Below are 27,877 nucleotides of genomic sequence, written 5' to 3' on the forward strand. Positions count from 1 at the left end.
AATGTCCAAGGACTTATTTGTTCCAAAAATTGTCCAATGACTTATTTAACATATTTTGGAATGTTCAAGGACTTATTTAACATGTTTTGGAAAGTCCAAAGACTTATTTGTTCCAAAAAAAAGTTCAAGGACTTAATAATTTCAAACAAGAAAGTTCATTGGTTTTTATTGTACTTTTCCCTTTTTTAATTGAAAGGGTAATGTTTAAAAAAAATGACTTTATACAAAAAATTTCCCTAGAAACTTATTAAATAAGTCAATTTTTATATTATTAAGCAACTACTATACAATTATATATAGCTGACCAAATAAGTTGTGAATCTTATTAAGCTTATTAAGATGGTAATAAACACTAGTTGTTTGGCGATCTCACAAAAATGTTAATCTATTATAATGTCTCCATAATTCGTTATAACCTTATTCTTTAAGGTAGAACGAAACCCGTTGTATGATCATCGATACAAATTTTTTCTGTATGCAATAAATGGGTTCTACACATACTTGAATAAATGACGTACAATGATATAATAAGGAAGAACACGAGTGTTTTGAATAGCTAATTGGATGAGTGTCGTCTTTGAATGCTTTCTTTCAAAATATGGTGAAAATTCTTCAAATGATGATCGAAACATCAATTTATAGTCAAAGAAATAAAAATACCCGAGCCGTTGCTTAATGTCCCTGCTATTCACGAAAAATAAGAAGCAGATAATTGACGTTTGGATCAGCATTATGTAGACATTCGGAACAAAGGTTCTCTCATTCTCTGAAATTTGTGCGTTTAAACAGTGAAGTGATCCGTACTCCAATATCTGATTTTTGTCAAAACCATGACTTTCTATATTTGTCTCTTAAGCTATCTGCTATAGGTGAAATTATCAAACTAATTTCCTTAGTTTCAGAATTAGCAAAAAACTTGTTACTTTTGAGTGTTATACATGAATCTAAGGGGTTGTTTACCTAAATGCTTACCCGGTAAATGCTTACCATTATGAGTCAACACTATAATTTATTTTACTGGGTAAGGTTGTAGTACATCAAAATGTATTCCATGCAACAATTTTTCAAGTAAGCACTTACCCGAGTAAGAGTCGTCACCCTCACTTACCGGGTAAGACTCTTCATCCTTATCCTCGTTCTTACCGGATAAGATTCTTGGCCTTTGTCATATTCATCCGGTGAAAAAAATTGCCCGGTAAGTACTTACCGGATACGCGTTTAGTAAACGACCCCTAAGCTTGCTATTTTCTTGGTAGTAACTATCAAAATTAAGAATGGAAAAAGACTTAAAAAGTGGTGAACAACAATCCATTGAACTTCAAGGTTAATTCAAGTGGTTAAATGACTTGGGCTCATTAGAGGATTATGAAGCAGAGATGTTCAAAATGGGTTCGTCCGGCCCGTGACCGATTTAAGACGGGGATGGGGACTGGTAGGGATCGGTTATAGACCTGCAGTCCCGACCTGGTTATATTTTTTGGAAAAATCATGGCTTGGGTCGGCGTGACCCGAGACCGATCATATATAGACCCGATTTTTTAATGAAGTTTTATAAATTAGTATCAAAATTTCAATATTTCTACAGGATTTTTAAGTTTTCAAGTTCTTTTTGATGTTTTTCAAAATTTGTAAGTATTCTAATACTGAATCTCAAATAACATTTATAACAATTTTGTAGAAAAGATTTGATTTTTTTTTTTGAAAATGTATTTGAATGGCCCAAATAGAGATTTTAAGTGTAATTGTTTACGATGAAATTAGGGTACTAATGGTTAAGAGAGACTCATGATACAAAATCATTCAAAAAATTCAAAAAGACAGATTTTTTTTTATTAAACAAGATTCATCTTTTAATGATTCAAATATTGTCTTTTAATCAAATATTTAATTTATAGGAGATGAATTTGGTTTAAAAGGATATAAAAAATGGATTCTTTAAAAGCAAAACTAAAAAGCAACGGAAAGAGACAAAAAACCGTGACACCAAGGGTGTAAACCGTCATCCCTGCTATTTTGGCGGGAAGCTGTTTATGAGTCGCCACGTTCTAAAGAACAGCCATGGCGATGCTCCACGTGCCCTACGTTCTTCATCCACCTCATTTGTGCTTTTCAAAACTCTGCTACCCAAATCATTCACCCACATCAATGAAGTAGAAGAAGAGACAACTTTCTAAAATGATTCGACGTTTTTTGTCCAAGAGGTTTTCATAAACCCTAACCCCTAAATCGCACACCCAAGAAGAAGAAGTAGAAATGATTTTGAAGTTTTTATCCACAAGTCCTCGTTCATTCTAACCCCTAAATCACATATCGAAGAAGAAGAAGAAGAAATCCTGTGAAATGATTTTGAAGTTTCAATTCAGAGATCTTCATTAACCCTAACCCCTAAATCACAGACCGAAGTAGAAGAAGAAGAAGAAGAACCCTAAATCTCTGGATTCAATTGATTGATCGGAAAGAAGAAGAACCCTAAACATCTGAATTCGATAGATTGATCGGAAAATGAAAGTACCAACAGGGTTTATAGCTAAGCTTTGGAGCTTCGTCTCCTTCCTTCCTTTCTTCCTCCTCCTTCTCTCTCTTGGCATAATTAAAGGTATTCTGTTTTAAAATCCAGATTACAAGTTCATATACGAAAAATTCACAAAAATCTGTGAGTTGCAGGTGTCATAATCGGACCAATTGTGGTGGTGATAATGGTGGTCGGAAACTCGGCGGTGGCAATTGGACTTTGGGTGGCACATTTCTTCTGGACCTACTTCTGTGTCTTCAAGTAACTTGCTATTTGCATACCATAAGTTGTTTGTTTTTCCTATCCTACCAACCGATTATAATCGGTGTGTTATGTGTACCGACCGATTATAATTGGTGGGTAACATTTTACATTTGAAACTTCACAATAAAACACTATAAATGTAAAAGAAAAAAGACGGAATCTTCCCAACCAACTATAATTGGTATTTTATTCAAATTTTAAGTGACATTTGGAGGTGTTTAAGAAATGTTAAGGTTTTTAGGGGTGTTTGGGATTGCTTATAAAAACAACTTATTGACTTATTTCTTTTCGGTGTGGTACCGGTAATAAGCATTTTTGAATGTTTGGATAAACAACTTATACCGGTACCAAACCGGTAATAAGGAGTTTTTGAAGAAGTTGAATCCTTCTGACTTGGGGGTGTTTGGAATTGCTTATTTGAAACAGCTTATGATTTTCTACAGAAGCACTTATCAACTTATTGTAAGTCCTAAGAGTTTAACTTCTTCAAAAACTACTTATTACCGGTTTGGCACCGGTATAAGTTGTTTATCCAAACACTCAAAAGTGCTTATTAATGGTGGCATACCTAAATAAGTCAAGAAGTTGTTTTTATAAACAATCTCAAACATTTCATAATAAGTTGATAAGTGATTTTATAGAATAAGCAATTCCAAACACCCCTAAAATTGCAAGAAGTAAAAATAAGTAATATTTAAATGTTTAAATAAAATAGTTAAAATTAGAATTCATAATATTCGATATTTAAAAAAAATGCAAAACCTAATAAATAATTAGGAGTGAACTACAAATTCGGTCCATGTGATTTGTCAAATTTAACGTTTTTTATCCCTGCAGTTTTGAAATTATAAGATGGCACGTCATGGTTTGTAAAAACGTCCGGTTTTAGTCCCCTTCTTCGAACAATAGTTAAAAATTCCGTTAAATGATACGTATTTTCGTCATTTTATTTAATTTTTTGGTCTTTTGCAAACCATGACGATTGTTATTTTTGAAAAAACCATAAGGACCAAATTTGTAGTTCAAGTCGGTACCGTGCTAATCGTGGTATGCCGACTTCCAAAAGCGTGTACCAAATTTGTATACTTGGTACAATGCTATCAACCGACTGTAATTGGTATCAATTTAATGGGTACTGATGTTGGCCGTTTGGTTCGGTACAAATTTGCCACCCCTAGTTTTTCTCATTTCGAAATTAATTTTGCAGGACTAAAAGGCTTGGATGGGTGTTGAAAATACTTTTAATTCTGTTCTTGCCTCTGCCTCTTGTGCTATGGCCGGTTGTCGCCATCGCCGGCAGCCTTCTCGGCGGTGTAGGTTTTGGGTTTTTTGCTCCATTGATTGCAACGTTTGAAGTTATCGGTACAAATCACAGAGACAAGTGCTTCCATTGCTTTGTTGTAAGTATGATTAGCATTAAAGATTCCGAATTATGATCGATATTTTGTATGATTTTTTTGTTTATTTTGAACGTAGGATGGTTGTCGTTCCACACTCGAAGGAAGTTGCACGGTGGTTCGAGATTTTACCGATTTTTGCTTCCACTCTTACTTCTCCTTCATGGATGATCTCAGTGAAGAAATGCCCGCCGGCCAGAAACCGATTGACATCAGGTTCGGAGAATCCTATTCCTTTAGCTTTTTAGCCACCATTTTTGGTCACCATGACAAAATCGGATATTTTTATTAACCTGGATATCCAACCCGCTATGCAAGCCGACTAATCCCAGGGCGACCCCTTCACGGGTAGTCCGAAGTCACCGCATTTGAACCTCCGTGGCTAAAATCGGATTTAAACGTCCTAATAAACCGATTTATAGAACTTTGTAGGATCAAACAATTGTTCGTCCTATTTAAAAGTCACAATTTATTCGTTCAACACTTACGTAGACATAAGGTTAAAATGGTAATCTTTATTCAGATTATTTGTTCAGGACAAAAATCAAACAACAATTTATCTTAATGTATCTAGACAGATCAATGTTTAGAGACAACTTAATAGATTCAGAACTTGATGGGTGAAAAATCAAACAACCCCTAAAAGCGTCTTACAAGCTTATTGTAATACTTTTACATGTGACGAATTATTATTTGGTCATATACTCATATAAACCCAAGTCCTGAAAAACAGTCTATTAGAATGTTTAGACATTTTTGGCGTCCTATAAACCTGATTTTGTTGTAGTGGACGCGCAGATTGTAAAACTCATTAATTCACAAACGATTATCGTTTCTTGATGTTTATGCGCAGATTATCCAAGTTGCCGAAGTGTTTATTCGTCCTTCCGATTGCCGTTGCCGTTGACGTGCCGCTGATAACCGTCGTGGCTCTGTGGAAGAGCCCGTACATGCTGATCATAGGATGGAAGAGGCTATTAGAAGACTTAATCGGGAGAGAAGGGCCGTTTCTTGAAACCGTTTGCGTGCCTTTCGCTGGACTTGCGATAGTTTTATGGCCGTTGGCGGTGGTTGGAGCCATGATTGCTTCTTTCTTTTCCAGTTTTGGTCTTGCTCTGTATAGTGCGATGATCGTCCACCAGGTTTGATTTTATACATTACAAATGTAAAGCCGACCAGAAGAAGGCCGGTAATCGCAAATAAATTCCCGACCAGAAAACTGGTCGTTGATTGCAAATTTCGATCAAGACGCAGCCGGAAAAATCTGGTTGCAGAAATGCTAGTTGCTAAATCCACCCTGCACCTCCGTTTTTCAGGAAGATTCGATTAAATTTGGGCTTGCGTACATTATGGCTGTAGTTTCAATGTTTGATGAATATACAAATGACTTGCTCTATTTAAGGGAGGGATCGTGCTTTCCGAGGTACCTTCGTGGTTATTCACATATGAATTACAACGGTAGCACCGTTAAGTGGTTGCATGTGCCACTTCTTATTAGGGGATCCGTGCGGTAAACGAGAACCATAAATATTTTGAGAACCGAATTATTTCTTTAAAAGAGCCCTAGGGGAAGGTTTGAATGAGGATCATAACCACAAAAAGATTGAGAACTGTGAGAACCCTTGATCATGTGCTGTTTCATATTGTGAAACAATGCATTTGAATATGAGGGTGTGAAACAAAAATACTAAAAATAGACATTCACATTGTGAAACACCACGTTTTCACATGCATTGATTCACAATGTGAAACAACACATGAAAACTGGTTCTCACCGTTCTCAACCTCTTTGTGGTTCTCATTTGATTAGTTTCGTCATATATATATATATATATATATATATATATAGTATTGATGCATATACACCATCAAAACATGTATTATGTCAACTAGTATATTCATCGATACATATCTACTATGTGTGTGTATATATATATATAAGGTTGGATTCCGGTGAGAAGAAGAGTTAAGGTGAGAAGCATAAGAAGGGATCTTCACCCTTGGATGCACATTAGGATGAGATGCACCGAGATGCACTAGATCAATCCCCGTATACTTCTCACCTTAACTATACTTCTCACACGATTCTTCACCTATATATATATATACACACACACACTTTGGTGCATATACTCGCTGAAATTTCATATAGTGTATATGTATTCATGCATATATTGGTTCTCATTTGATATATTTATATTAAATGGTTCATGTCTAGCCAACGTAGGACTCCAATAAGTTATATGGTCGCCAATGGTTTTTTAGGGTCATTCAATTTGATGGTTTCCATTTGAAATTATTTCAATGCCAGACCAAGATACCGTGAGAACATGAAAACATCTGATCGGCTCGAGAGGAGTTTGACAGGTAACGATAACAAGAACGAAAAGGAAAGCTCGAGAGGTTCTCGGCTGGTTTCACAACGTTCGAAGACTTTGAAACAAGCTCTCCAACAATACACACCTGTGCAGGTAGGTTGCAACTTGCAACATCGTGCGTTTTCAATCAACAGAGTGCATGTTTTACGATTTACATAACTTGCAGGTGTGGGATTGGCTGTTCAAATCGTGCGAGGTGAACGGAAGAATACTTCTGCGTGACGGTTTAATAGACGTGAAAGACATAGAGGAATGCATCGTGAAGGGAAGATGTAAGAAGTTGGACATCAAATTACCGGCATGGTCCATATTGCAGTGTCTTCTTGCTTCGGCAAAATCCGAATCTTCCGGTTTAGTTATCTGTGAGTACTGTTCCCCATTCTTCCGGTTTAGACATTTATTTTGCATCCTATAACGCCGATTTTTTGTCATATATTGATCCTAATCGAGTATATATACATATATATATACACACACATTGGTTGTATTAGCGGATGAGGTGGAATTAACAAGGACGAACTTGCCAAGGGATAAAGTTTTCGAGTGGTTTATTGGGCCGCTCCTGATCATAAAGGACCAAATCAAGGGGCTTCAACTGAACGTAGATGAAGAGATCTGCCTACGAAAGCTCGTGATGAGGTACAAGAACGAGAAACCCGAAGACTGGGACGATAGCGGTTTTCCATCCAATGATCATGTCAGACGAGCACAGCTACAAGCCATCGTTCGAAGGTAAATTATTTTCGAGAATAACTTTGATAGATTTATTTAAATGCATCACCGTTTGACGGATTTCGAGGCGTTTCTTGTACTTGAAAGAGACATTCTTCTATTATGCAATGTCGTTTTTAAAATCGCTCGAAGCATTCAAAAAAAATTGTTGGAAGGTATTGTTCTAAATAACGCATCATCCCGACCCCTCGGTTTACGTACAGGTTGCAGGGCATAGTAGGGTCGATGTCTAGGATGCCAACGTTCAGGCGGAAGTTCAAGAACTTGGTGAAGCTTTTGTATCTTGAGGCACTTCAGGCGGGGATTCTAGCGAGCCAAGATGTGGCAGATTCGAAAAGTGGGCATAGATGTCAGGGTTCGGTTAGTACAGTGGGCTCGACACCCATGACCCAGGATGAAAACCCGCGTAATGCTCAAGTTTCTGAGGATGTGGTATGATAATCATACCACATCCTCTCGAAAACCTCCAAAAACCGAACACATTGTACTTTTGTCTTTTGGTTTTTGTTTGGAGGTTTCTAAATCATGATGGTGGACCGTTGAGGTTTGACATATGTGCGAGAGACATGATAGTAAACCGTCGTAGACGAGATGTCGTTTCGATTCAGTGATCGTGAGGCTCTGTTGATTCGTTTTGTGCAGTGAAGTCCGAAAGTTGGAACTATTGGTGACGAAGTGTTCCAGGGGTTGGACTCGGGTGCACGGGAGAGCTTAAATGTATGGGCTATGTGGCTCATACAACCAGGGTTCGAACTCGGGTGCACGGGAAATCAATTTCTTTTCTGGGACAAAAATTGCAATATTGTTATTGTCAAAGTTATTAGTTTTGTATATAGGGATGAAAAGCAGTCTGATGTGTTGTATATTATTACTTGGATGTGATTTCAGATATTTTGAATGTTATGATTCTTTTGAAATAAAATATCTCTAACATAATTTAAAAAGTGCAAATTGTATAAAAAAGTAATGTATTTTAACTTGATTTTAATTTTGGGTAATGTATTTTTAATATTTTTGATATCTAAGATGTAAAGTTTTAAATATTTAAATATCTGGATAACGGGTAAGCATTAACCAGAATCTACTTCCATTGGTTCATCGTGATGTTTAAAACCGAATCGGCTTTAAATTTTAACCGGATCGGTTGAAGCTCGATTTATTATGGGTTTTTCATTTTTGAGTCCGGTTTAAAAAGCCTCGAGGCAAGTCTGGGCTGGGTTACGAGCTGGACTCGATACCTACCCGCTCTTGGGTATCTAATGGTTCACCCACAACTCAAAGAGCAAACGGAGAGCAATGAAGACAGCTGCAAAGGTAATATTCATTCTTGATGACGTCGACGGCGGCCTCGCCACCGCCATCACAGGCGGTCTTCAAGCAAACTCCAGTTCCGCTCTCGAAAGATCGTTAGCTCTTGACTTCCTTTTGTCTTTATGCAATTACTGTTTCAATCTTTGCCGAGGTCAGATGATGATTTGTTGTTTTTTGGTTCTTAATTTTGCAGAAAAGAGTCGTTCGATCTGTCACTGGATCAATATGGAATTATGGATACCAGAGCTTCTGGAGATGTTACTCACTTTGTCGATACCAATGGAGTTCCTCAAGTAGGTATCATGATTGTTATTTAATATTTGGTTGTTTAAATTCAATATTCGTGTTAGATTTGTGCCATACGTGCTGCTTTAACTTAACGGAGTTAAGTTTGGAGAATGGAATTTGAGTATGTTTATTCAGTTCAATCGTGTACTGAATTTATGTAATCGTCTTTGACTTGTATCAATGGAGGCTAGAACTACCGATACCTTTATGTAATGGACAAATTCTCATCTAAAACGTGAGATCAATATTTTGGATACAATACTGGAGATGAATGCTGAACTCATAATGGTTCAGAATAATTCCCCTTGTAGTTTGCGCAATTTAGGGATTAGAACTAATGGTACGGAATGTCATTTAGTGATGCAAACGGAAATATGCGTGATTGGAAGTAGTTCACTTGCCGAAGCTCGGGATGGGAATACGAGAGGTTCTCTAAAAACGATCCTACCCAAACCCACGTATCCTTGTTCATTTGCTTTCTCTTAATTTTGTAATTACAATTGGTGATCAGTCACTGATTCCATAAAGCAAACAGGGACAAACACAATCATTTGTGGGTTTTAGTTTGTGCATTACAAGAAAAACAATCTCTTCTTTTTGGTGAAAATAGAAGCTGTATGCATATAGGGAATCTCACAGAGATCTTGATGGTTATATATGACATGAAGGCTTAAAAAGAAATCAAACTGCCTTTCTAGTTGGAGTTTACATTGATAAAGTTGCTACTACAACACTATAGAGTATTGGAACACCCTAATCCTTGGAATCCTTGAATGCATCATGCATGATACTAGATCGTAGCTCCTAAAACGCCCTTGCCTGCCTCACTGTGAAGCTGAGACAGGGGCGGACCCACACTAGTGGATACGGTGGCATGGGCCATTACTTTCTTCCGTCGTAGTGTAAAAAAACATAGGGTCCTGAAAGGTGCCACCATATCATTTTGTTGTGTGCAACCGTATATATTTTAAAACTACAATAAGAACACAATTTTCAGTTGGGAAAGTTGGTTAGCAAGGAGGCTTTTCCCCCATCCCAGGTGCAGGTTCGAATCTTGTTTGTGCCATTTACTTAGTTTTTAGCTTTTACTTTCAAATTTATTATGTTTTTGAAAAAAAAAGAAGTGATAAAAGACGCAAACACAGTACCTCACACACATAAAGCAAAGAACTAACCAACAAACCAATGATGATTTTGTGAAAAATATAACCAAATGGATATATCTTCATTTCTTATAGTCAAACTGTGCCAATGCCACGACTTGAAAAACTTTCTAGGTCCGCCTCTGAGCTGAGAACCCTGCACCAAACCTGAAAACCAAATGTTAGGTGTAAATTGACACCACATCATGATTGTCTGTCCATCTTGGTTCTGCATAAGTACTAATCTCCAAACGTAATCTTGCATCATTTCAAGTGTTCTGCACCATTTCTTGTGGATGACAAAATTCTGTGACTTTCCTACTTCCATCAGGTGTCCATCTTGGTTCTGCAAAGGTACGAATCCCCAGTATTGGCATGTGCAATCAGCGAAGTGTTGTCATCATTAACAGGAGAAGGAACATCAAGCATGCCTTCATTGATTTTTCCATTCATTTTAGACTCGTCAAAGATTAAGCTGGAAAGAAAAACTTCAGTAGATGGAAACATTTATGGCATACAAATAGGTCCAGAAAGTGGTATGATGCAAATCTTAGCCAGTAGACATGAAAAAGCACCCCCATCGATGCAGATTCATTATGAGCCTCTGTCTTGTGTTCTTCAGTTGGTCCGTGTCCTGAAGACATCTTCGTTTATTCTTTTCGGACAAAGTGGTCAAAAGCAAACGCTGCAGAATGACCTTGAGGTACAGTCTTTCTATTCATCTGTTGTGAATAAAATGTGAAAGGTAGCAGCTCTCTTTTTTTGTGTTTGTGCATTTTGTGTTTGTCATGTGGCTCTTTCTGCTACGTAAAGAAATTTGCTTAATATTATAGCCTGCACGGCATAGATACGATTTAAGACGCTTGTGTCCAGGGGCAGATTCAGTAATACCTAGGCGGTGCCTGTGCCTGTGCCCCCCTGCTCTATCTTCCGGTCACAATGGAAAAAATAGGGGTCTTAAAGGTGCACCCGCTTTATTTTGATGTGTGCTCCTTTAAGTTAACAAAAGGTGGTTGCAGTCTACTGGTAGTTTTTTGCAGGTTGCAAGTTCGAGTCCGTTTGGCTCTCTTTTGATTTTCTTTTTTTGTAACAACAGCAGAAAAGAACAAAGAAATCAATAGGATATTGCAGAAAACATAAAAAAAACCATTTTTATCTCATTTTTAATTAAACTGTACTTTCTATACTTATTTTTTGTTTTTATTTTTTATTATGTTTAATTTACTGAGTTTGTTTAGTTTGGTTTAGGCGGTGTGCTAGTTAGGCAACTATTTATCTTTTGACTGTGTGAGATTTACTGTGTTTGTTTAATTTGGTTTAGACGGAGTACTATTTATCTTTTTGACCATTTTGTTTTGTTCCCAGGTAATATGTAAGATAGGAGAAACGTTGGCTAGCGCCTCATCCCTGCAATTCGTGAAAGAAAAAGTAACATGGAACCCGACCAAGGCGTCGAAAGAACTCGAGAAAGAGCCATGGCGGGCACTATACGGTTGAAATCAGAAAACTGAGATGTTCATGTGCAGTCCATTCTGGTGCCTTTTGTAGTCCATTTTCTCATTAACTTGAGAAAAGTAACAATGTTGATATGCTTCATTGTTGTATGTGTACTATTGTTTATCGTAGTCGAGATTGTAGAATGCGAAATGCTTGCTAGTTGCATCTACGTTGGTGATTGCTTGAATCTTGCACATTTGCGGACCAGCTACAAAGGTATTAAGGGTGCGTTTGATATATGTAAGATAGGACATTTTATTGTTATGAATGGCATGGCATTAGACTCCGATATGCCAATAAATCGCGGTATCTTAAGACATTAGGTGGGTCGGATTTGAACCAAATAATGGGTCGTGAAAACTCCACCACCTTTTCATAATTGTTCGATGGATAATCTAAGGGAATAACGATTTTGCATCAGGGATGGACCCAGAGGGTGGTTGTGGTGGTACGTGCCACTGTATTGTCCCTCCGTCATAAGCTAAAAAACATTAGATTCGTGTTTTAGAAAGTGTCACCATATAAAAAGTTTCCGGAGTCTATCCCTATCTTGCAGCCACTTGTATACTTTTGAAGTATGTTTATAAATTGTAACCCAACTATTATTTTAAATGATTCAAATCATTATTAAGGGGCCGTTTACTTAAACACTTACTCGGTAAGCATTCACGGTAAAATTCAACACTGTTGTTTACTTACCGGACAAGATTTTATTTGCTAAAACGCATCGTATGCAACAATTTATCTCCGTAAGCGCTAACCATGGTAAGAGTCCTTGTCATCACTTACCGGGTAAGACTCGAGATTCTTGCTTTCGCTCTTACCGGGTAAGATTCTTAGTCTATGCCATATTCATCCGGCAAAGTTAATTGGTTTGGTAAGCGCTTACCTGGGTAAACGTTTGATAAACGACACTTAATCTAACTTTAAACACTACCCTCGTATTTATACAAACCGGTTTCTAGCCATTTTCCTTGGCGTGCCTATAGTTGATTTTATTGATGTTACTTTTACTGTTGGTTCGAACCAGCACTAACAATTCTTCACGTTCATTCAACAACAATGGTCAATAGTGTCCGCACAATCTACGCCAATGAGTCAAACAAATCAAACCCAGATAGTGAAAGAGTTTACTGCTAGGCGACACGATATTAACAAAACAAGTGAAAAGGCAAAAGTATCCGTGACATATCAAAGTTAAATGCAAATCATTTCTAGACCAGCCAAAAGCTAGCACTGGTTTTTAAGTTATTTACTACACTAGGGGACCAAAATTGAAGTTTACTAAAACATAAACATATACATTTGCTTATACCATCTCCAACAAGACATCGAACATTATCTCAAATACCAAACACAAAATCATTCTAACAGGGACGCTAAATCTGGTGTAATACTATTCATTTACACAAAATTTTATACTAATCAAAAAAAGACATAGAAGTATATACCTACAATCTTACACGTTGGTGTAAGGATAATAGATTTATTTTGTACACCAAAATTTACATCAGTTATTATAGATTTAAAGAGTAAACTGCGTTTTTCATTTACGTAATTGGTTGATTTTTTATTTATTTTCATATATGTGTTTTTGAAATTACGAGTTTCATCTACATGGTTTATAGTTTATTATTGTCTTTGTCCTTATGATATAAACTTTATTGTTGTTTTGGTCCCTACAGTATACAATTCATTTTATATTTTAGTCCCTCCATGGACGGACCTACTATGGGGAATACAATGGCACGTGCCACCGTATTAATACTCCGTCGAAGGGTAAAAGTTTTTAGATTTAGGAAAAGATGCAACCGTATTATTTTGTTGTATGCCACCGTATGTATTTTGAAACAACAATGAGAACAAATTTTATTTGGTAGAATTGGTTTGCAAGGTTTTATTTCATTCCAGACCAAGTTCGAATTTTGTTAGTGTCATTTTCTTAGTCAAATGGTACCACTGTTTGAAAAAAATTACATATATTTGTTTCTTATAATCAAACGGTGCCATCGTTTGAAATTTTATTTATATATTTTTTCTTATAGTCAAATGGTGTCACCGTTTCTGAGTCCATCCCTACGTCCCTCGTACTTAAAAGTGTAAACTGTAAAAAGGAAAACCGCAATTTCAAAATGACAGGAACAAAATCTGTAAATTTTAACGAACCCTAGGGACAAAAATGTAATTTGCTCTAGATTAAATGTAATATTTTGATGTAGTGAAAAGTATAGTTGTTCTCTTGGTAGATTTCCAGTTTCGGGAAGATTCTTTATAATATTTGAAATGCTGCAGTTTTCCCGCACAAAAGTGTGCTTCCTTCAACACTCCACTGATGAAACCTTAAGCATCCAGTCCCCAATTTGATCTGGATCAAATCCATCTAGTAGTTGTTAATTCTTGTAATCTCTCCACCGGAACGAATCAATGGCGTCGCCGGCGGCCGCAGAAGAGCAATCTAATACGAAAACGGAGGAAGGAACGACGGCCTTCCGCAAGAAGCGGTTTCGGCGCGTGAGCTTTGCAGAGAATACATCTGTTCACATATTTGACCGTGATGAAGAGTACAATACTCCCCCGGACGTTGAGCCTCCTAGTTCCCCGTACGAGGAATTAGGGTTTTCTGAACGAGATGGTGCCCGGAAGCAGTTTTTCCGGAATGAAGAAGAGGACGACGAAGATGATGATATGGATGAACTCGGTCCGAGGAGTCCGTTTTTGCGGGTGGTTCGGTCTCCATCCTCTGGTGGAAGCACTATTGGTTCCGTTACCTCCAACGATGGCAAGTGTTCCTGACCCTCATCATATTTTCGCTTGATTGATTAAGTTATAGCGAATTGTCAGTTTGTTAATTTCGTTCAATGGCCAATTCACAGTGAAAATAGTGCCTTCTTTTCTTAAAGGAGAGGTACTCTCGTAAAAAATGATGTTTCACGTTTCCCATGTAATTTTTCCAAAAAATTTAGAAGACTAAAATTTTAGGGGCGAACCAAGTATGAGAGCGTGCATTTCTTTTTGGAGCAGAGGGTATCTACATAACCATTTAATAGAAACCAGTTGAGAAGCAAAGCAGGGGCGGTTGAGCTAGGTTTGGGGTCACACTTGCTTATGAGCACTAGGCAAGAAAAGGAAATGTTTATATCATGTGTTTCCAGAAAGTAGAACTCGTATATTTACTTGACTTCTGATTATGATATCTTTTAGTTCTGCATTCTGATGAGCATTTGTTGTGAACTGACAAATTGGGCTATCCATTCCTGGAGATTGGAACTTCCCAACAGGAAAGAATGTTCATCATGATCCTTCTATGTTCGAAGATTCCTAAAGCGGAAGCTGGAGATACTAGATCATAAAAACCGAGTTAGACCCAGCGTATTTATTGCATTAAGGTTTATCCAAACATCCCCACTGCTCTATGTTTATGAACAATAAGATTTTTCTCACAGAGATGTCTGACTTGACCCATTCGCTTGGCATGATGAATCCTTCTTCTATGGAAATGGAATACCTAAGATGAACCTTTTAGAAGCTGTTTCCATTATTGACTATTAAGGTTATCGTTAATTTAGGAGAAATTGCTAACTGAATCCCAAACTACCTGGCATGATGCATCCTCCTCTAATAACCTGATTACCTGACTTATTATGTTATGCACGAGATAGATAAGTAGACTTGTTTTGTCTTTTTGTATATGCGGCGCATAAATGTGCTTAAGTAAGAGAGTTTTCGGCACTTGAGCTTCTAAGGATCCTGTACAGGAAAAAAATTATGGAGGGTAAAACTGGTTAGACTGTTAGTACCTTTGTCCGGTTACTACACCATGGGGCAATGACCTTGCTGCTGTCACCATCTTAGCCTTTGATTTTGGAGGATCCTATATCCTATAGTTGGTTTCTCACAAAAAAACCAAACAACTCATAATATGTAAACTCCCTCTTGCTATGTCATTTTCTCTTGTGATGGGACAGTCACATGCACAGTTGCACACTAAATCAAGTGCAAATGCATCTGAAATCATTACAAACATGTCTTTTTTGCTTATAGTAAAGAATAAAAACATTACACAATTAGTACATTGGATGCTTAGAGTACTCGATCCAAGCTTTTAACGAGCTACTCGAGCTTGAGCTTAATAATTCTCCAGCTCGAGTTGATCTTGAACACAAAATAGAACTTATTTAACTTAACGAGCCGAGCTCCATAAGACAAGTGTTTGACTCGGCTCGTTTGAAAACTCGATTAAATTTCTCGACTCTACTCAACTCGAGCCTAGCCATTCAAGCATACACTTTTTTGAGCCAAACATGCTCATATGTTCATAAACCATACAATGAAAATATAAAAATTATCAAGCTTGAGCCAATATTCGAGTTAATCTATCGTGATTTCGAGCCCATAGACGAGCGTAATTAAAAAAACATTCGATCTTGAGCTCGAGCCCTACTTTGAAAAAGTTATTCTAGCTCAAATCGAGCTCGAGCCTGGTATTGTCTTTTTGAGCCGAGCTCGAATAACCTACTACTCAACTCAGCTCGGCTCGTTAACAACCCTAGATATAATTACCATCATAGACGAGGCAAGTGTCTTTGTTATGGGTATGATCTCTACTTATAAAATTTAAAATGCTATTAACTGGTTTTTTCTAAATAATTTCTGATTGCAGAAGATAATTTTTTTGGTCCTGTATCCACAAGCTTTATTAGACGAGATTTTTCAGACTCTGCAGCCTCAGATGAGAATCATGATCATACTATGGATTCAACAGCATTTTCAATGCATTTTCATAGCATCGCTAGATCAGATTCAGAAGGGGATTTGAAGACTTCCACAGGGGTTCACCTTTCCTTTGACGAGAAAACCCCAACTCTGAGTTCTATCCCCTCTAATACAAGGAATTCAATGCTACTGACACTAGCTAAGAAGCCAAATTCTCAACCTGATGTTTCTACCTCTAAATTGAGCACTGGTTCTCAATCGAATGATATGAGTCTTGTTGGAGAATATCATGCTAAGTACGACTATGGGAGGTTATCCCCTGCATTGGATGCACTGTTGGCAGAAGGCCACAATGATTCAAATGTGATCTCCCATATTTCTATGCTAAAGTCGCCGATAAAATCTGGAGAACGTATTTTAGCAAACAAGGAAAATGGGCCTGACCTCATGGATTTTAGTTATGGTCAAGATGTAAAAATGCAAGACAGTACCAGTCATGAGGCACTCAATGAAGTTGTTAATGTTAATCCTAATGAGATGGGTGTGGCATCTGGATCCAAACTTTTTCCTAGTAAGCAGATTGCATTTGGTGTTTCATCTAATGCATCTGAAACCCAGGCTTCTAAACCTCTGTCCCCTAATCAATCCATTGGGGTAAGGACCTACAATTAATAGCAACGTTATTGCTGTTCTTTTTGCACTTGTTTGTTTGTTTCGAATGAAAGTGCATGTCAAAACGATCGTTGATTTATATTTGAGTCCCCTGTCAGGCCTCCATATTCCTCAAAGTTCATTATCTTTTTTTAAATGTTCAGAATTTATAGATATGGGTATAAAATTACAATGCATAAGAAATGCATCACACTTGGCATGCTGATCACTTGTTTAGTGGTTATCTGATTTGTATCTCATTCCATACCTATTTAAATTAGACATGATAATGCCTTATCCTTGTCAGTTATGTGAAGCTTGCATCTGGGTATGTATAGGCTGGTTGTATCAAATCATTTGTTGCATGTTCTTTTGATTGACATGTGATTGTTTGAATCTGTGTAACTTCTTATGTATAAAATAACCGTCCCTTAGAATGCATAGCTAGGAAAAGTGTATTCTTGTAGTTGCTTGTTTTTCATCAAGATATTGTGTATTGTTCACCTTACTTCTCATTTATAGGGCACTCTTACTGCCAAGACCAAGGAGCCCGTTAAAGATGCACTTGGAATCAACTCAGGCTTGGAAGTTTTGGCTACTAGTCAAGGCACTCCCTCAAATCCTAAGAATATGGCTTATCAATTAGAAGATGTCTTGGAAAAGGAAAATAAATCTCCTTTGGTAGGATCAATAACTCGTTTAACTGATAGGCCAAGTTACATGGTTTCAAATGGTGTTAGCCTATCTAAATCTCCAGGAACTGTGACTCCTTTCCATAATCAAGCAAGTCTTTTTCCAAAAACTGAAAGCCTAAAACACGGTGGAAGTGTTTCGTCCTTACAGAGAAGCATTTCTAAACTAAGAATTCTAGAGACTTCTCCCTTTTCGGCTGTTTTGAATGCAAAACTTGAAGATTCAAATTCCAGATCTGTAGTTGGCCTCTTCAAGATGACTCCCTTGGGTACTTTGTTGGAGAAAAACAACAAACCTCTCCAAGCCAATTGTATGAACATTGCTGGGATCAAGACTCTAGACACTTATCTTGAAGAACCATTACCATCTTCTGCTCAGAAGAAGAGAGAAGGGGAATCTACAAACATGAATGACAGTAAGACCGAGATACCAAATAATTTTGTGCCTAGAACTCGTAAGGAAAGTTCTGTTGAAGTTGCATCAATATTGGTTTTACCATCTGAAAACACATACATGCAGCCAAAGTTATTGCAATCTGCAGGTTATAAAGATGATGAAAATAAGATTGGTTCCCCACAAACTTTTACTTGTTCTCCAAAAAAATTCAAGGAGGCAACAACCGCAGAATTCAGAGGCAGTCCTTATAGAGATGAAAAGCAGTCTATTCAGCTTAATGAGTCAGTAAGTTTTGGTCTGGGCAATGTTGGAGGGTTAGGGGAAAGCGTCACCAATACTCAACTTTCTACTACAGCATCTGATGGGATGGATTCCTTGTACATTGAGAGAAGACAAAATTCTACTCCACTAAATGTTGCAATCTCCAATGTAAAAGAAATGCTGCATGACAGAAAGGATTTTCCATATGATGTCCTTTGTAACTCAGATTTGAGGAGGAGCTTAACAACCTTATCAAACGATATAGAACATGAGAACTTTCAAACAATTTCAAGAGAAAGTGACATTCCCATGGGGCTGATGAAAACTTCTCTCCTGTTAAACGGAAGGAAAGATGAACAATCCTATCGGCAGGTCAGTGACCTACTGTTTTTTGTATGTCATTGGTGCTACATGAGCCAATCCATGCAGTATTTGATACCTCAAGTTGGCAAGTATATATGAAATCTATTTTCCCTAGGATTAAAAGGCTTATGTGGGATTTTATAGCATGTCAAATGCACTTATCAAGTATGTTTGTGATGTTAATTTGACTCTGGTGCTACATTTCCCGTAGAATTTGGCAGATCAGTTTGGTGGAAGTCCCTCAAATAGAGAGCTTTACAGTGTATTGCACGATCATAGCACTGATTCCTTATGCATGGAAAAGGTACAGCCTTCCGGTGCGAATCAGTTGTCTACTGGAGATGTAAGCTCAGCTGAGCGGAAAAGAAAAACTGAAGATGTGATGGCTGAAAAAATTGCTAGAATCAGGAGGAGTTCAAATTCTGATGTCGAACTCCCAAGTGACGGTGGAATATCAAGTATTGGTCCTAATCTGAAACATTTAGCTGAGGTGTGGTTAGCTGCTACTTTGTGTTGTTTGTTGAATGGCTTTCTGTGCTCCCGATGAGGAATGCAAAGCGTCATTCCTTCTAACATTGTTTCTGGATATTAGCTTTTTTTATATGACATTCTATTTTGCAGATCCATTCAAGATTCTTTAAAGAAACAAAACTTTTTTCGCATTCAGTTGATAGGATGAATTTCCATACGGTATGTTCTTTTATCCTTTATATCTATTGCCACAACTATTGACTATATGGTAAACATGGCTACATGCTGCACATATGAGAACTGCTGAAGTTGCTATAGTCCATCTTGTTTTTACTTCCCTACTCTTTCCCATTTACTTTCTGCTGTTTCATTCTTCTTCTTTTTTTTACTCTAAAGTAGAAGGAATGAGACCCAAAACTGTGACTTGCACCTGTTTTTTGAAAAAGGGGAGACCATTACTATGTGCTTGGTTTCTGTTTGATGTCTGTGATGGTCTCTGTTTTGCAGATTGATCGTCTGATTGATATTGTGGGTCAGCTTCAGAGGTCTGAAACATATCAGCTTCTTTCTAATGAAATTCAGTCGCAGGTGGGAATGCTTATAGCTTTATCTTAATCGTGTGCTTGACATCATTGGATTGTGAACTATATTTTACCTGCTAAGACTGAGATTATTCTTTGATTGATACAGATCTTTCTAGATCAGGGTGGTAATATTCAAGATAAAAGGTATTAGTATTCACCCGACATTGGTTTTTTACATGTGCCAAACTTCAGTTTTTTCTAGAGTGCTTTGACATGTTAACAAATGGAAAATGCAGAGTAGCAGAAACAAAATATCTCTTGTGCAAAACTGTGCATGAGCAGGCTAAGTTGCAGCTTATGCATCTGAAGCGAGAGAGGCTACTGGTATTTATACACCCATCTACTTGTTTGATAAAAGCTTCCCATCTTTGTCTTTTCTCAGTTCTGTTTTATGCGTAGAAAAGTGTGCAGTCGCTTGCCTCTGGAATTCAAGAGTCTGAAGGGTTGAAGTTGAACTATCCACCACCAAATTCACTGGATGTTCGAGTTATTCACCAGCAGCCCTTCTCAGACAACATAGAGGACATACAAGAGGTATTGAACCCCATTCTTGTTCCCTCATCACCCACACAGAATGTCACTCTATTAAACTGCGTGGCATTGTAATTTTAAATCTACATATTGATCTTTTTCTTTTTTCCTCTCAGCATCGACATATAAATCTTTTACCATTTCTTTTAGGAAGATTTGAATTTGTATTAGATATTTCATGGTTTAAGAAGTCATTGGATACCCAACTTGTTAGATTTCTCTAGCTTTATTGAAATTGGTCTGATTATTTTCAAGCTGGATGTCCTTGGATCTTATCATCTTAATAACCGGATGTATTGAAGAAGATGACTTTGTTTTGAACCCAGTTTTTTTTTTTTTTTTTTACATAAAATCATTTACTTATCTTTCTCCGAGTTGGTACCATAAGGATTCTTCCTATTCATGCAAGTCACCTTTCTATTTAAGTTCTTCCATATATACGTTCTGTGTCATAAGATGCCTGGTTGTGATAGCATGAGGGGAAGTGTAGAAATGTTATATGAGATTGTGAGCATCTCAAATAGTTGCTTCTACCTATGGAGAAAAAACCAGGTATTGACCATTTACTGGTGATGTTTTTTGCTAGAATACAGGTGGCTCTCTGTTTCCTGTACTATCCCCAGATTATGGTTGACATTTGACAGCCAGCATGCTTCTCGTCATTGTGTCATTTAATAAATGGCAGAACTTATCTGTTTTCTTGTCGGTCCCTAAATCTTTACCTGAAGAGGCTTTATTTTAGATGTGATATGCAATCTGTTATGCTCATTAATTTTGTAGAGACTACATCAAGCTTTGGGTTCATGCCAACCGTTATAATCTTGTTTCTAGATATTGAGCGGTCCTTTCTGCATCGAGTAAAATCTATGAAGACCATCAAACCAACCATTGATGGTAGCTGTATATTTACACTTCTGTTTATCAATATTATGTTCCGATGACTCCTCAGAGAAAGTTTTACGTGCATTTCATGATGATGAGAGTAATTGACACAACATATTGCCAGACGTTTTGCTGTCTTTGTGCTCAATTTGCATGAAACCTTTTTGGTGATTAGTAGCTGCTCTTTTCTCTTTCCCAACCACAAACTTTGTGGCTTTTCTTGTTAGATTGATTTGCAACTTACTGTGAACTGCTTATTGTAGATAAAGAACTTTGTGGCTTTCTTTATTGATTGGTTTTCTTTGATTTCGTACTTTAAATTTGTTTCTAGCCAACTTATATGTAACTGCTAATTGTACGAAAAACTAGGTCGGTTTCTTACTTGTGGATTTGTACAGTGCCAAGTTGATTGCAAAAAATTGACTTCAATGATGCAGGCAATAGAAGATATCCATAGAAGAATTTCCAACTTGACAAATTCTTTTCACAAATCATGTAAGATGAAAGGGGAACCCAACCCTGCTGATACTATTGCATTTGTTACTGATCATTTGATGAAAAGAGCACGTTGTCAGACCATACGGAAGGATTTGCAGGTCCTTTATACACTTAAGTTACTAGTTCACTTTGTCCTGTAAGATGATATTGCTTGATTGCTGAAACTTCTGTTTGCTACCTTTTCTTTGTTATTTCAGCTGTGGGTTTTAGACAATCTGAAGAGTAGCAAAGGTCGTCATGAAATTGTTCTTAATTTCCTCGACCTCATGACTCAAAGGTTCCTTGTGAAGACTCATTTTTATCATGACTTGCACCTTTTAACAGGACTTTGTTATAACCTGTGCCTCGAGCTATAAAATTTAATTTATTTTTGCTCTTGTTCTAGTCCAATCTTGTTAAATTTCTATTGTTGATACTTACAGGCTAACGGTCACTGCTGGTGTAATCCCGAGCATTTCCATTTCTAATATATTAAATGAAATGAATATAAACAAGGTGAAACATTATATATAATATATTGACGAACTTCCATATGGTTTGCCACCTTTATATTATTTCATTATCTAGCTTGTTGTCTTGTAGCACTTCAAAGATATGGATGCTTCAACTGTGTTTGGGTTTGTCTTTGATGCTGGGATAACACAGAGGCAAGTTGGTGCAGCAAGTTTGGCACAAGAAACTCAAGTAAGTATCTTAACAAAAATGGCATAAGATTTGGAACATTTACATACAAGAACAAACCAACAAAAAACTAGTATCAGTTGTTTCCAGGATTACGTATTTTTCAATGGTATTCTTCACCCCACTAGTGTTAAGATATTGGGGCGTTGTGTCACAAAGCGAATTTTACTGCTTGCAAAGTTGCAATAAGCTTTTCTTTAAATCTCATTAATATAAGGTCACAGTGAAGCTCTTTTTGAGGTCAAAACTGTGAAAATACATTACAGCTTCTAATCTTTAATAGTTACAAATTTAAAATTGCTTGTTTCTTACAGACGACCAGTTCCCTTTTGGGGAATTTGGTTGATGTGATGGAGGAGATTCAACTTGCAAGAATAGAGCTAAGGAACCTGGTTCATGCTAGATTTCACACATCCTTGGGTAATCCTAACTAAACTATCTTTTATCCTAGTTTACTTTAATTTTGCAGATGAAGAATGAGATAGAAGTTTATTGAAATCAAAACATCAGTGAAGAGAACATCAATTAGTACCACTTACAAAAAATATTTATCTTGGTAACATTATCAATCTCTGTGAAAAGTGAGTTTATTCACTTTTCTCGTTAGATATCATATGCTCTTCTCTTCGCCTCATTTTCTTTCGTTTACTGCAAATTATCATGGAGCTGTTCTCTGGAATAGACGCTAGGGTCAAGCTAAGTTTCGCAACTTTTGTTGATTTGCAGACGAGAGCCTTTATCTGGAGCTGTATTTTTTTGATCCAAACGGCCGAAAGAAGGCAACAATAACTCTAAACGCTTCATGTTTAAAAAGGTGCCTTGCATTTTATAATTTTTTATTTGACAATAGAATTTGATGCACTTAAAAGAAAATTTGATATTTACATTTCATGTAACATTTTCTTGCTTCTGTTGACCTCTGAAAATTGCTGTACACTCAAATGACGCTACATCTAATTTTTCCTGCCTTCCCTGTTGCAAGTCACGACCATATAAATTGTTGCCATGCTAATCTTCTAGCGTTACGTTACATTCATTTATTCTGCTTGCTGCTTCTCCACTATGGTTTTTAATACAAGTCAAATGTCATATAACTCTTAATAAGATATGCGGGTATGATGTTATGTTCTGCTATATGTTGGACTCCATGTACCCTCAATCCTTTACCCAGCAAATGAGGGGGAAAAAAAGGAGAAGACAGGAACATTTCAGCCAGGACCTTCATAGATGGAAGTCTTTGGATCTGATGGACATTGTCTGTACTAACCCTCAAAGTGTTTACGCTTGTGGCAAACTAAGCAGGGAGTTGAGTTGGAGAAGCTGTTGTAGGTTATTATTGTGTGTTTTTGCAGGACACCCATGTAACAATTTAAAAAGCGTCGCACTAAGGAAGCAGTCACCATTTGCATTGGGTATCCTATAAGAACTCAGCTGGACTCTTGTTTTATTTATCTGTGAACGAAAGAAAATTATAAGGATAGAGCAACAATTCAAGAAGTAGGCGGTCCCCCAAGACTCTAGACTCTATCCCCCCCCCCCCCCCCCAAAAAAAAAAAAAACCCTTAACTCTAATGACCTATGAATACTTGAGATTTTCTAAGCCTATGTATTTCAAATACCATACTAGAAGATATCCTAAAAGACAAGTAATCAATATAAAAATAAATTATAACTAATTAATATTAACTACTAAGCCCTTCAATGTCTCACAAATCACCCCACAACCCTTTGAAATCGGCTTTGGTACATTTTATCAAAACGTTCAGGCGTATCAGCATCCTCGTGATGCAGCCAGTAGACTTGGTGCTTATGAAATGTCTACAACATGGATTACTTAGAGCAGCATTTGTAGATTGAAGATCTTGTTTAAACGTCCCGTATGCCATCCCCCTGATCCAGCACTGGATCTGATTTTATGTTCCTGAGAAAATACTTGTTCTAATTTCAAACAATGAAATGAAATAGAAGAGAATTAGAAACCTGGTTCATGCGTTATGGTAACTTAAGTTGCATGTTCATGGTTGATTGTCCTTGAATGATCATGAAACTTGTAAAACCAAATCAAACAAACCCAGTATATCCCACCTCGAAGGTGCGATCTAGGGAGGGTGACATGTATGCAGATCTAAGCTCCACCCAAAAAGTAGAGCGACTGTTTCCACGAAGACCCCCAGCTAGTGCATGGTGTGGAAGAATGTCATGAAACTTGGGTTATTGTCAAATATTGGAAATGTGCAGGGAAGCTATGGTGAGAAGTAAAGAAGAGATCTCCACCTTTGAAGCAATCGTATTGATGTCAACACTTATGAGTTGCACCGAGATGAACCGGATCAGTTCCCTTCTAAAGCGTAATTCATGGGTGGGAATGAGATTAAAAGTAATCAAGGGTTCAGATCTCTTCTTACGCTTCTCACCATAACTTCCTTTCTCACACGATCGTTCACCTTTCTGCTGTAATCTTATGTAGGCTGTTATTAAATTCAATAATATTCTGCTATAATTGAATCATATACACATCCTCTGCATTAATTACTCTTGTTGACTTCGATAATGAAATTCAAGCAGGGGTATCTACCCGTCAGAGATTGTTCCATGCCAAATTTTCACCCCTGTGGATGAATCGCAAAATTCGTCTTCTCAATCACTCTCTACTGAGATTGCAGCAGCAATTCGAGATCTCAGAGTGGGATTTTTAAGGATTCTACGATTATGTAGGTCCATATCGCAGTTGGTCAGCCCTTCAAGGTAAAAACTAAACAGTAGCTCGAGAAAGAGTTGAACATGTAATGAAGAATAAATATACTGAAGTCATAGTCAACTGCTGGTTGAACTCTTCGTTTTTCTTATTTGAGGCCGTAAAATTGCAAGAACGGTATGATTGACATAGCTAAGAATCCTTTCATCAGATCACAATGCTCACAACTGGATTTTGGTTTCAAGTTCTTCAAGAAAGGTTAGTTCTTTCTGTGATGTAGTCTCATTTCATTTAATTCCTGTGCACTTTTCACCCATTTGAATTTCGTTTCAAATTTCAACAGACTTGGTTTGCTAAACAATATGCTACCACAAACGACCCCATTTTCGATACTTCTGCGAAATGACCACATGTTTTTGAGATGAATTTTGTGAAATACACTTAATTTTGATAAACCTATTTATTTGCTGAAAATACATGACTACTAGGGTTTTGCAAAATTTAATGGAAAAATTCACGGAATTTAGTGGATTTCGATGAAAATACCACAAAAAGTTGGATTTGTAATTGATTTCCGAAAGTTGTCATTTCGTAGAAGTTTCTAAAAACAGGCTCATTTTTTGGTAGATCTCTTGTCAAATGGGTCGTTTTAAAGTGTAGCAACTCTTCGACATCTACCTTTAGACCTAGAATTAAAGCCATAGACTGCTTACTAAGATAGCTCAGCTCGATCATAGGACTAGAACATGCGAATTTATACCCATATTCTTTTTCGTTTTTGTTGATCAACTCTGCATAGAAATTATGATCATCACCTTCACTAGAATGCTTAAATTGAGTGGCCTGGTGTAGTTGGACTTGCCTTTCCTCATTTACATCTGCATCACAGGTGTGCAGAGTGTCAACTGTCAAGTACCCCTACTTGTGGGGAAGCTTCCAGTGGGACTATAACGGGGCGTTTGGTACGTAGGATTGGAACAGGACATGATATAACAATACAAAAATCTGTTGTCTCGCATTTGACGCGACATTAGCCTGAGATAGGATAGAAAATATATATTTTGTCTCCACAAAAATAGGTGGAACAAAATAGACGAGACAAAATTGGTACATTACTAAACTGTTCATGTCAAATTAAAACCCTAAAGCTTTCTAGAATTCTTTCACTCGTCTACTTCAGTTTTGCCCGTCCAGTCCCATCAGGGTACCAAACGCACACATGCTTTGTTCTTATCCATATCGAAAGTTTGGTACTAGGAATATCTCTAGTTGTCGATATGCTTTTAAGCTAGTTTATTCTCAACCTGTCCTTTCCAAAGGTCAATTCTCAACTTGACCCATTGTTGTAGATAAGCTTTTCTCCATCAGACGAACTAGAAAGCGACTAAATTTTGGTATCATTTGCCCCAACTTATTAGCACAAAGTTAGGGAATCGGAATAGAATACGGATGCAGCCTGGAGGGAGGGAGACAAGTATGGTGTTTGATTGATCATTTTATTCATTATTGGAACCGGATCGATTCGAGTACAGGTGTTTCTTTGTTAGTTTTGGAGCAAACCATGACCTAACTGTTTCTTTCAGGTGTCAACTCAAACTGGTGTAGGCTAGAAATGGACATGTGTGTTATAATGAGTGATGCTAATCGTATTCAATATTTGGAAACCAGTTGCCGGCCAAACTGGTCCTAAGATGATTTTAATGATAGGAATCCAATTTCTACCATACAAAGTGAAGGGGGTAGAAATGGTAATTGTACAAAGTGAAGGGGTGTAAGGAAAATACAGGCTGGATAAGGTGAACAAGACATGTGAAATCTGTTTGAAAGACGACAAAAATTAGAACCCAACAACATAGGGGTTGTGGGTAAGGTTAGGGTTTAGAGGTTAGGGGTTAGGGTTAGTAAAGGTTAAAGTGTAGGGTTGGGTTTTTGTTAATGGACCATGATCTCTCATGGGATCATATGATTAGAAAAAGTATGAAGGAAAGTTATAAAATTTGGAAGGATTGTCCAAGTAAAGAAGAAAATAGACATTTATTTTGGGATAAACTAAGGGGATGTTTACCCAAATGCTTATTCCATAAGTGTTTACTGATACGAATCAACACTGTAATATATTTTGATGCGTGAGATTTTAGTACATTAAAATGCATTGAATGCAACAATTTATCGGGTAAGTGCTTACTTGGGTAAGAGTCGTCATCTTCGCTTACCGGGTAAGACTCCCCACCTTTGTCATCGCTTCTACTCGGTAAGATTCTTAGCCCTTGTCATATTCATCTGATGAAGAAATTTATCCGGTTGGTAAGTGCTTAGTAAACGGCTCCTAAAATAGTAATAGGGGGGAAGTATTTAATTTTAATAGTTATTCTATTTTAGTAATTATAACATTAATTATATTATTAAAATATTATTTTTCTCTTCTAAACATTTATTTTTAATACCTTTTATTGGTGGAAAAGAATTAGAATATTATTTATATCTTGTATATCGAGTTTTAGTGATTTCTCTAAATTGAGAGATCCTCGTACTCTTTTCTTTCTTTCTATTTTACCATACAATATAGCATAGCTGTTAAATATAAAACTCTTTTAAATTATCAGAATTTTTATTATATCGTAATTGTTGGAGATGTTCAGATGAATACACAATTACCTTTTATAACGATTACTGTTTCGTAAATATACAATTTGGAATTGGGGTAAAAAATTGATTACTGTCAACTCCAGTCGGTCCTATATCAATTAAGTAGGTAATTTTTGACTCATTTAATGATCGATGCTAACAGAACTTTCTAGAAAAGTAACATGCAAATATATTCTGTTATGTTTATTTTTAAATAAAGGTGGGTAGAGTATGGCATTTAAGGCTTGTGTACCCCATAAAAGTTGTATTTTTGTGGCTCTTGAGTAACAGTCACGTGTAAATTTGTCAAAT

General features: G+C 37.0%; 3 protein-coding genes across 5 annotated transcripts; all 3 read left to right on the top strand.

Moving 5' to 3' along the window:
• The first annotated feature begins 2,137 nt into the window (after positions 1-2,137).
• LOC112500891 (uncharacterized membrane protein At3g27390) lies at positions 2,138-8,225 on the top strand. Of its 3 annotated transcripts, XM_025104502.1 has the most exons (11): positions 2,138-2,596; positions 2,665-2,773; positions 3,984-4,176; positions 4,253-4,389; positions 5,027-5,315; positions 5,490-5,596; positions 6,485-6,644; positions 6,718-6,913; positions 7,043-7,283; positions 7,487-7,643; positions 7,926-8,225. In XM_025104502.1, exons 1-11 carry the CDS (start codon positions 2,503-2,505, stop codon positions 7,926-7,928), a joined length of 1,686 nt encoding a protein of 561 aa, XP_024960270.1. In that variant the 5' UTR covers positions 2,138-2,502; the 3' UTR covers positions 7,929-8,225. The 3 variants fall into 3 exon arrangements, with proteins under 3 accessions (XP_024960270.1, XP_024960268.1, XP_024960269.1); XM_025104500.1 differs by having other exon boundaries at positions 7,487-8,225; XM_025104501.1 differs by having other exon boundaries at positions 7,088-7,283; positions 7,487-8,225.
• A 310-nt stretch (positions 8,226-8,535) lies between these two features.
• On the top strand, positions 8,536-11,789 carry LOC112500372. Its single transcript, XM_025103855.1, has 4 exons — positions 8,536-8,689; positions 8,788-8,887; positions 10,356-10,727; positions 11,390-11,789. Exons 1-4 carry the CDS (start codon positions 8,580-8,582, stop codon positions 11,519-11,521), a joined length of 714 nt encoding a protein of 237 aa, XP_024959623.1. The 5' UTR covers positions 8,536-8,579; the 3' UTR covers positions 11,522-11,789.
• Positions 11,790-13,945: 2,156 nt separating this feature from the next.
• On the top strand, positions 13,946-25,139 carry LOC112500464. Its single transcript, XM_025103958.1, has 16 exons — positions 13,946-14,300; positions 16,182-16,888; positions 17,408-18,607; positions 18,810-19,088; positions 19,220-19,288; positions 19,577-19,657; positions 19,760-19,797; positions 19,890-19,977; positions 20,053-20,187; positions 21,465-21,662; positions 21,762-21,841; positions 21,987-22,059; positions 22,147-22,248; positions 22,560-22,665; positions 22,972-23,059; positions 24,811-25,139. Exons 1-16 carry the CDS (start codon positions 13,946-13,948, stop codon positions 24,992-24,994), a joined length of 3,783 nt encoding a protein of 1,260 aa, XP_024959726.1. The 3' UTR covers positions 24,995-25,139.
• The last annotated feature ends 2,738 nt before the right edge of the window (positions 25,140-27,877 follow it).

The sequence above is a fragment of the Cynara cardunculus genome, assembly GCF_001531365.2.
Source record: "Cynara cardunculus var. scolymus isolate 2C chromosome LG 17, CcrdV1, whole genome shotgun sequence".
NCBI classification, from domain to species: Eukaryota; Viridiplantae; Streptophyta; class Magnoliopsida; order Asterales; family Asteraceae; genus Cynara; species Cynara cardunculus.

Bases quoted from the DNA above. Each gene is read 5' to 3' on its own strand.
- LOC112500464 (XM_025103958.1), top strand. From the start codon at position 13,946: ATGGCGTCGCCGGCGGCCGCAGAAGAGCAATCTAATACGAAAACGGAG. The intron at 19,798-19,889 runs GTATTAGTATTC...TGGAAAATGCAG, and splicing joins GGTAATATTCAAGATAAAAG to AGTAGCAGAAACAAAATATC. The intron at 22,666-22,971 runs GTAATCCTAACT...GTTGATTTGCAG, and splicing joins TAGATTTCACACATCCTTGG to ACGAGAGCCTTTATCTGGAG.
- LOC112500372 (XM_025103855.1), top strand. From the start codon at position 8,580: ATGAAGACAGCTGCAAAGGTAATATTCATTCTTGATGACGTCGACGGC. The intron at 8,888-10,355 runs GTAGGTATCATG...TACTTCCATCAG, and splicing joins ATACCAATGGAGTTCCTCAA to GTGTCCATCTTGGTTCTGCA. The intron at 10,728-11,389 runs GTACAGTCTTTC...TTTTGTTCCCAG, and splicing joins CGCTGCAGAATGACCTTGAG to GTAATATGTAAGATAGGAGA.
- LOC112500891 (XM_025104500.1), top strand. From the start codon at position 2,503: ATGAAAGTACCAACAGGGTTTATAGCTAAGCTTTGGAGCTTCGTCTCC. The intron at 2,597-2,664 runs GTATTCTGTTTT...TGTGAGTTGCAG, and splicing joins CTCTCTTGGCATAATTAAAG to GTGTCATAATCGGACCAATT. The intron at 6,645-6,717 runs GTAGGTTGCAAC...CATAACTTGCAG, and splicing joins AACAATACACACCTGTGCAG to GTGTGGGATTGGCTGTTCAA.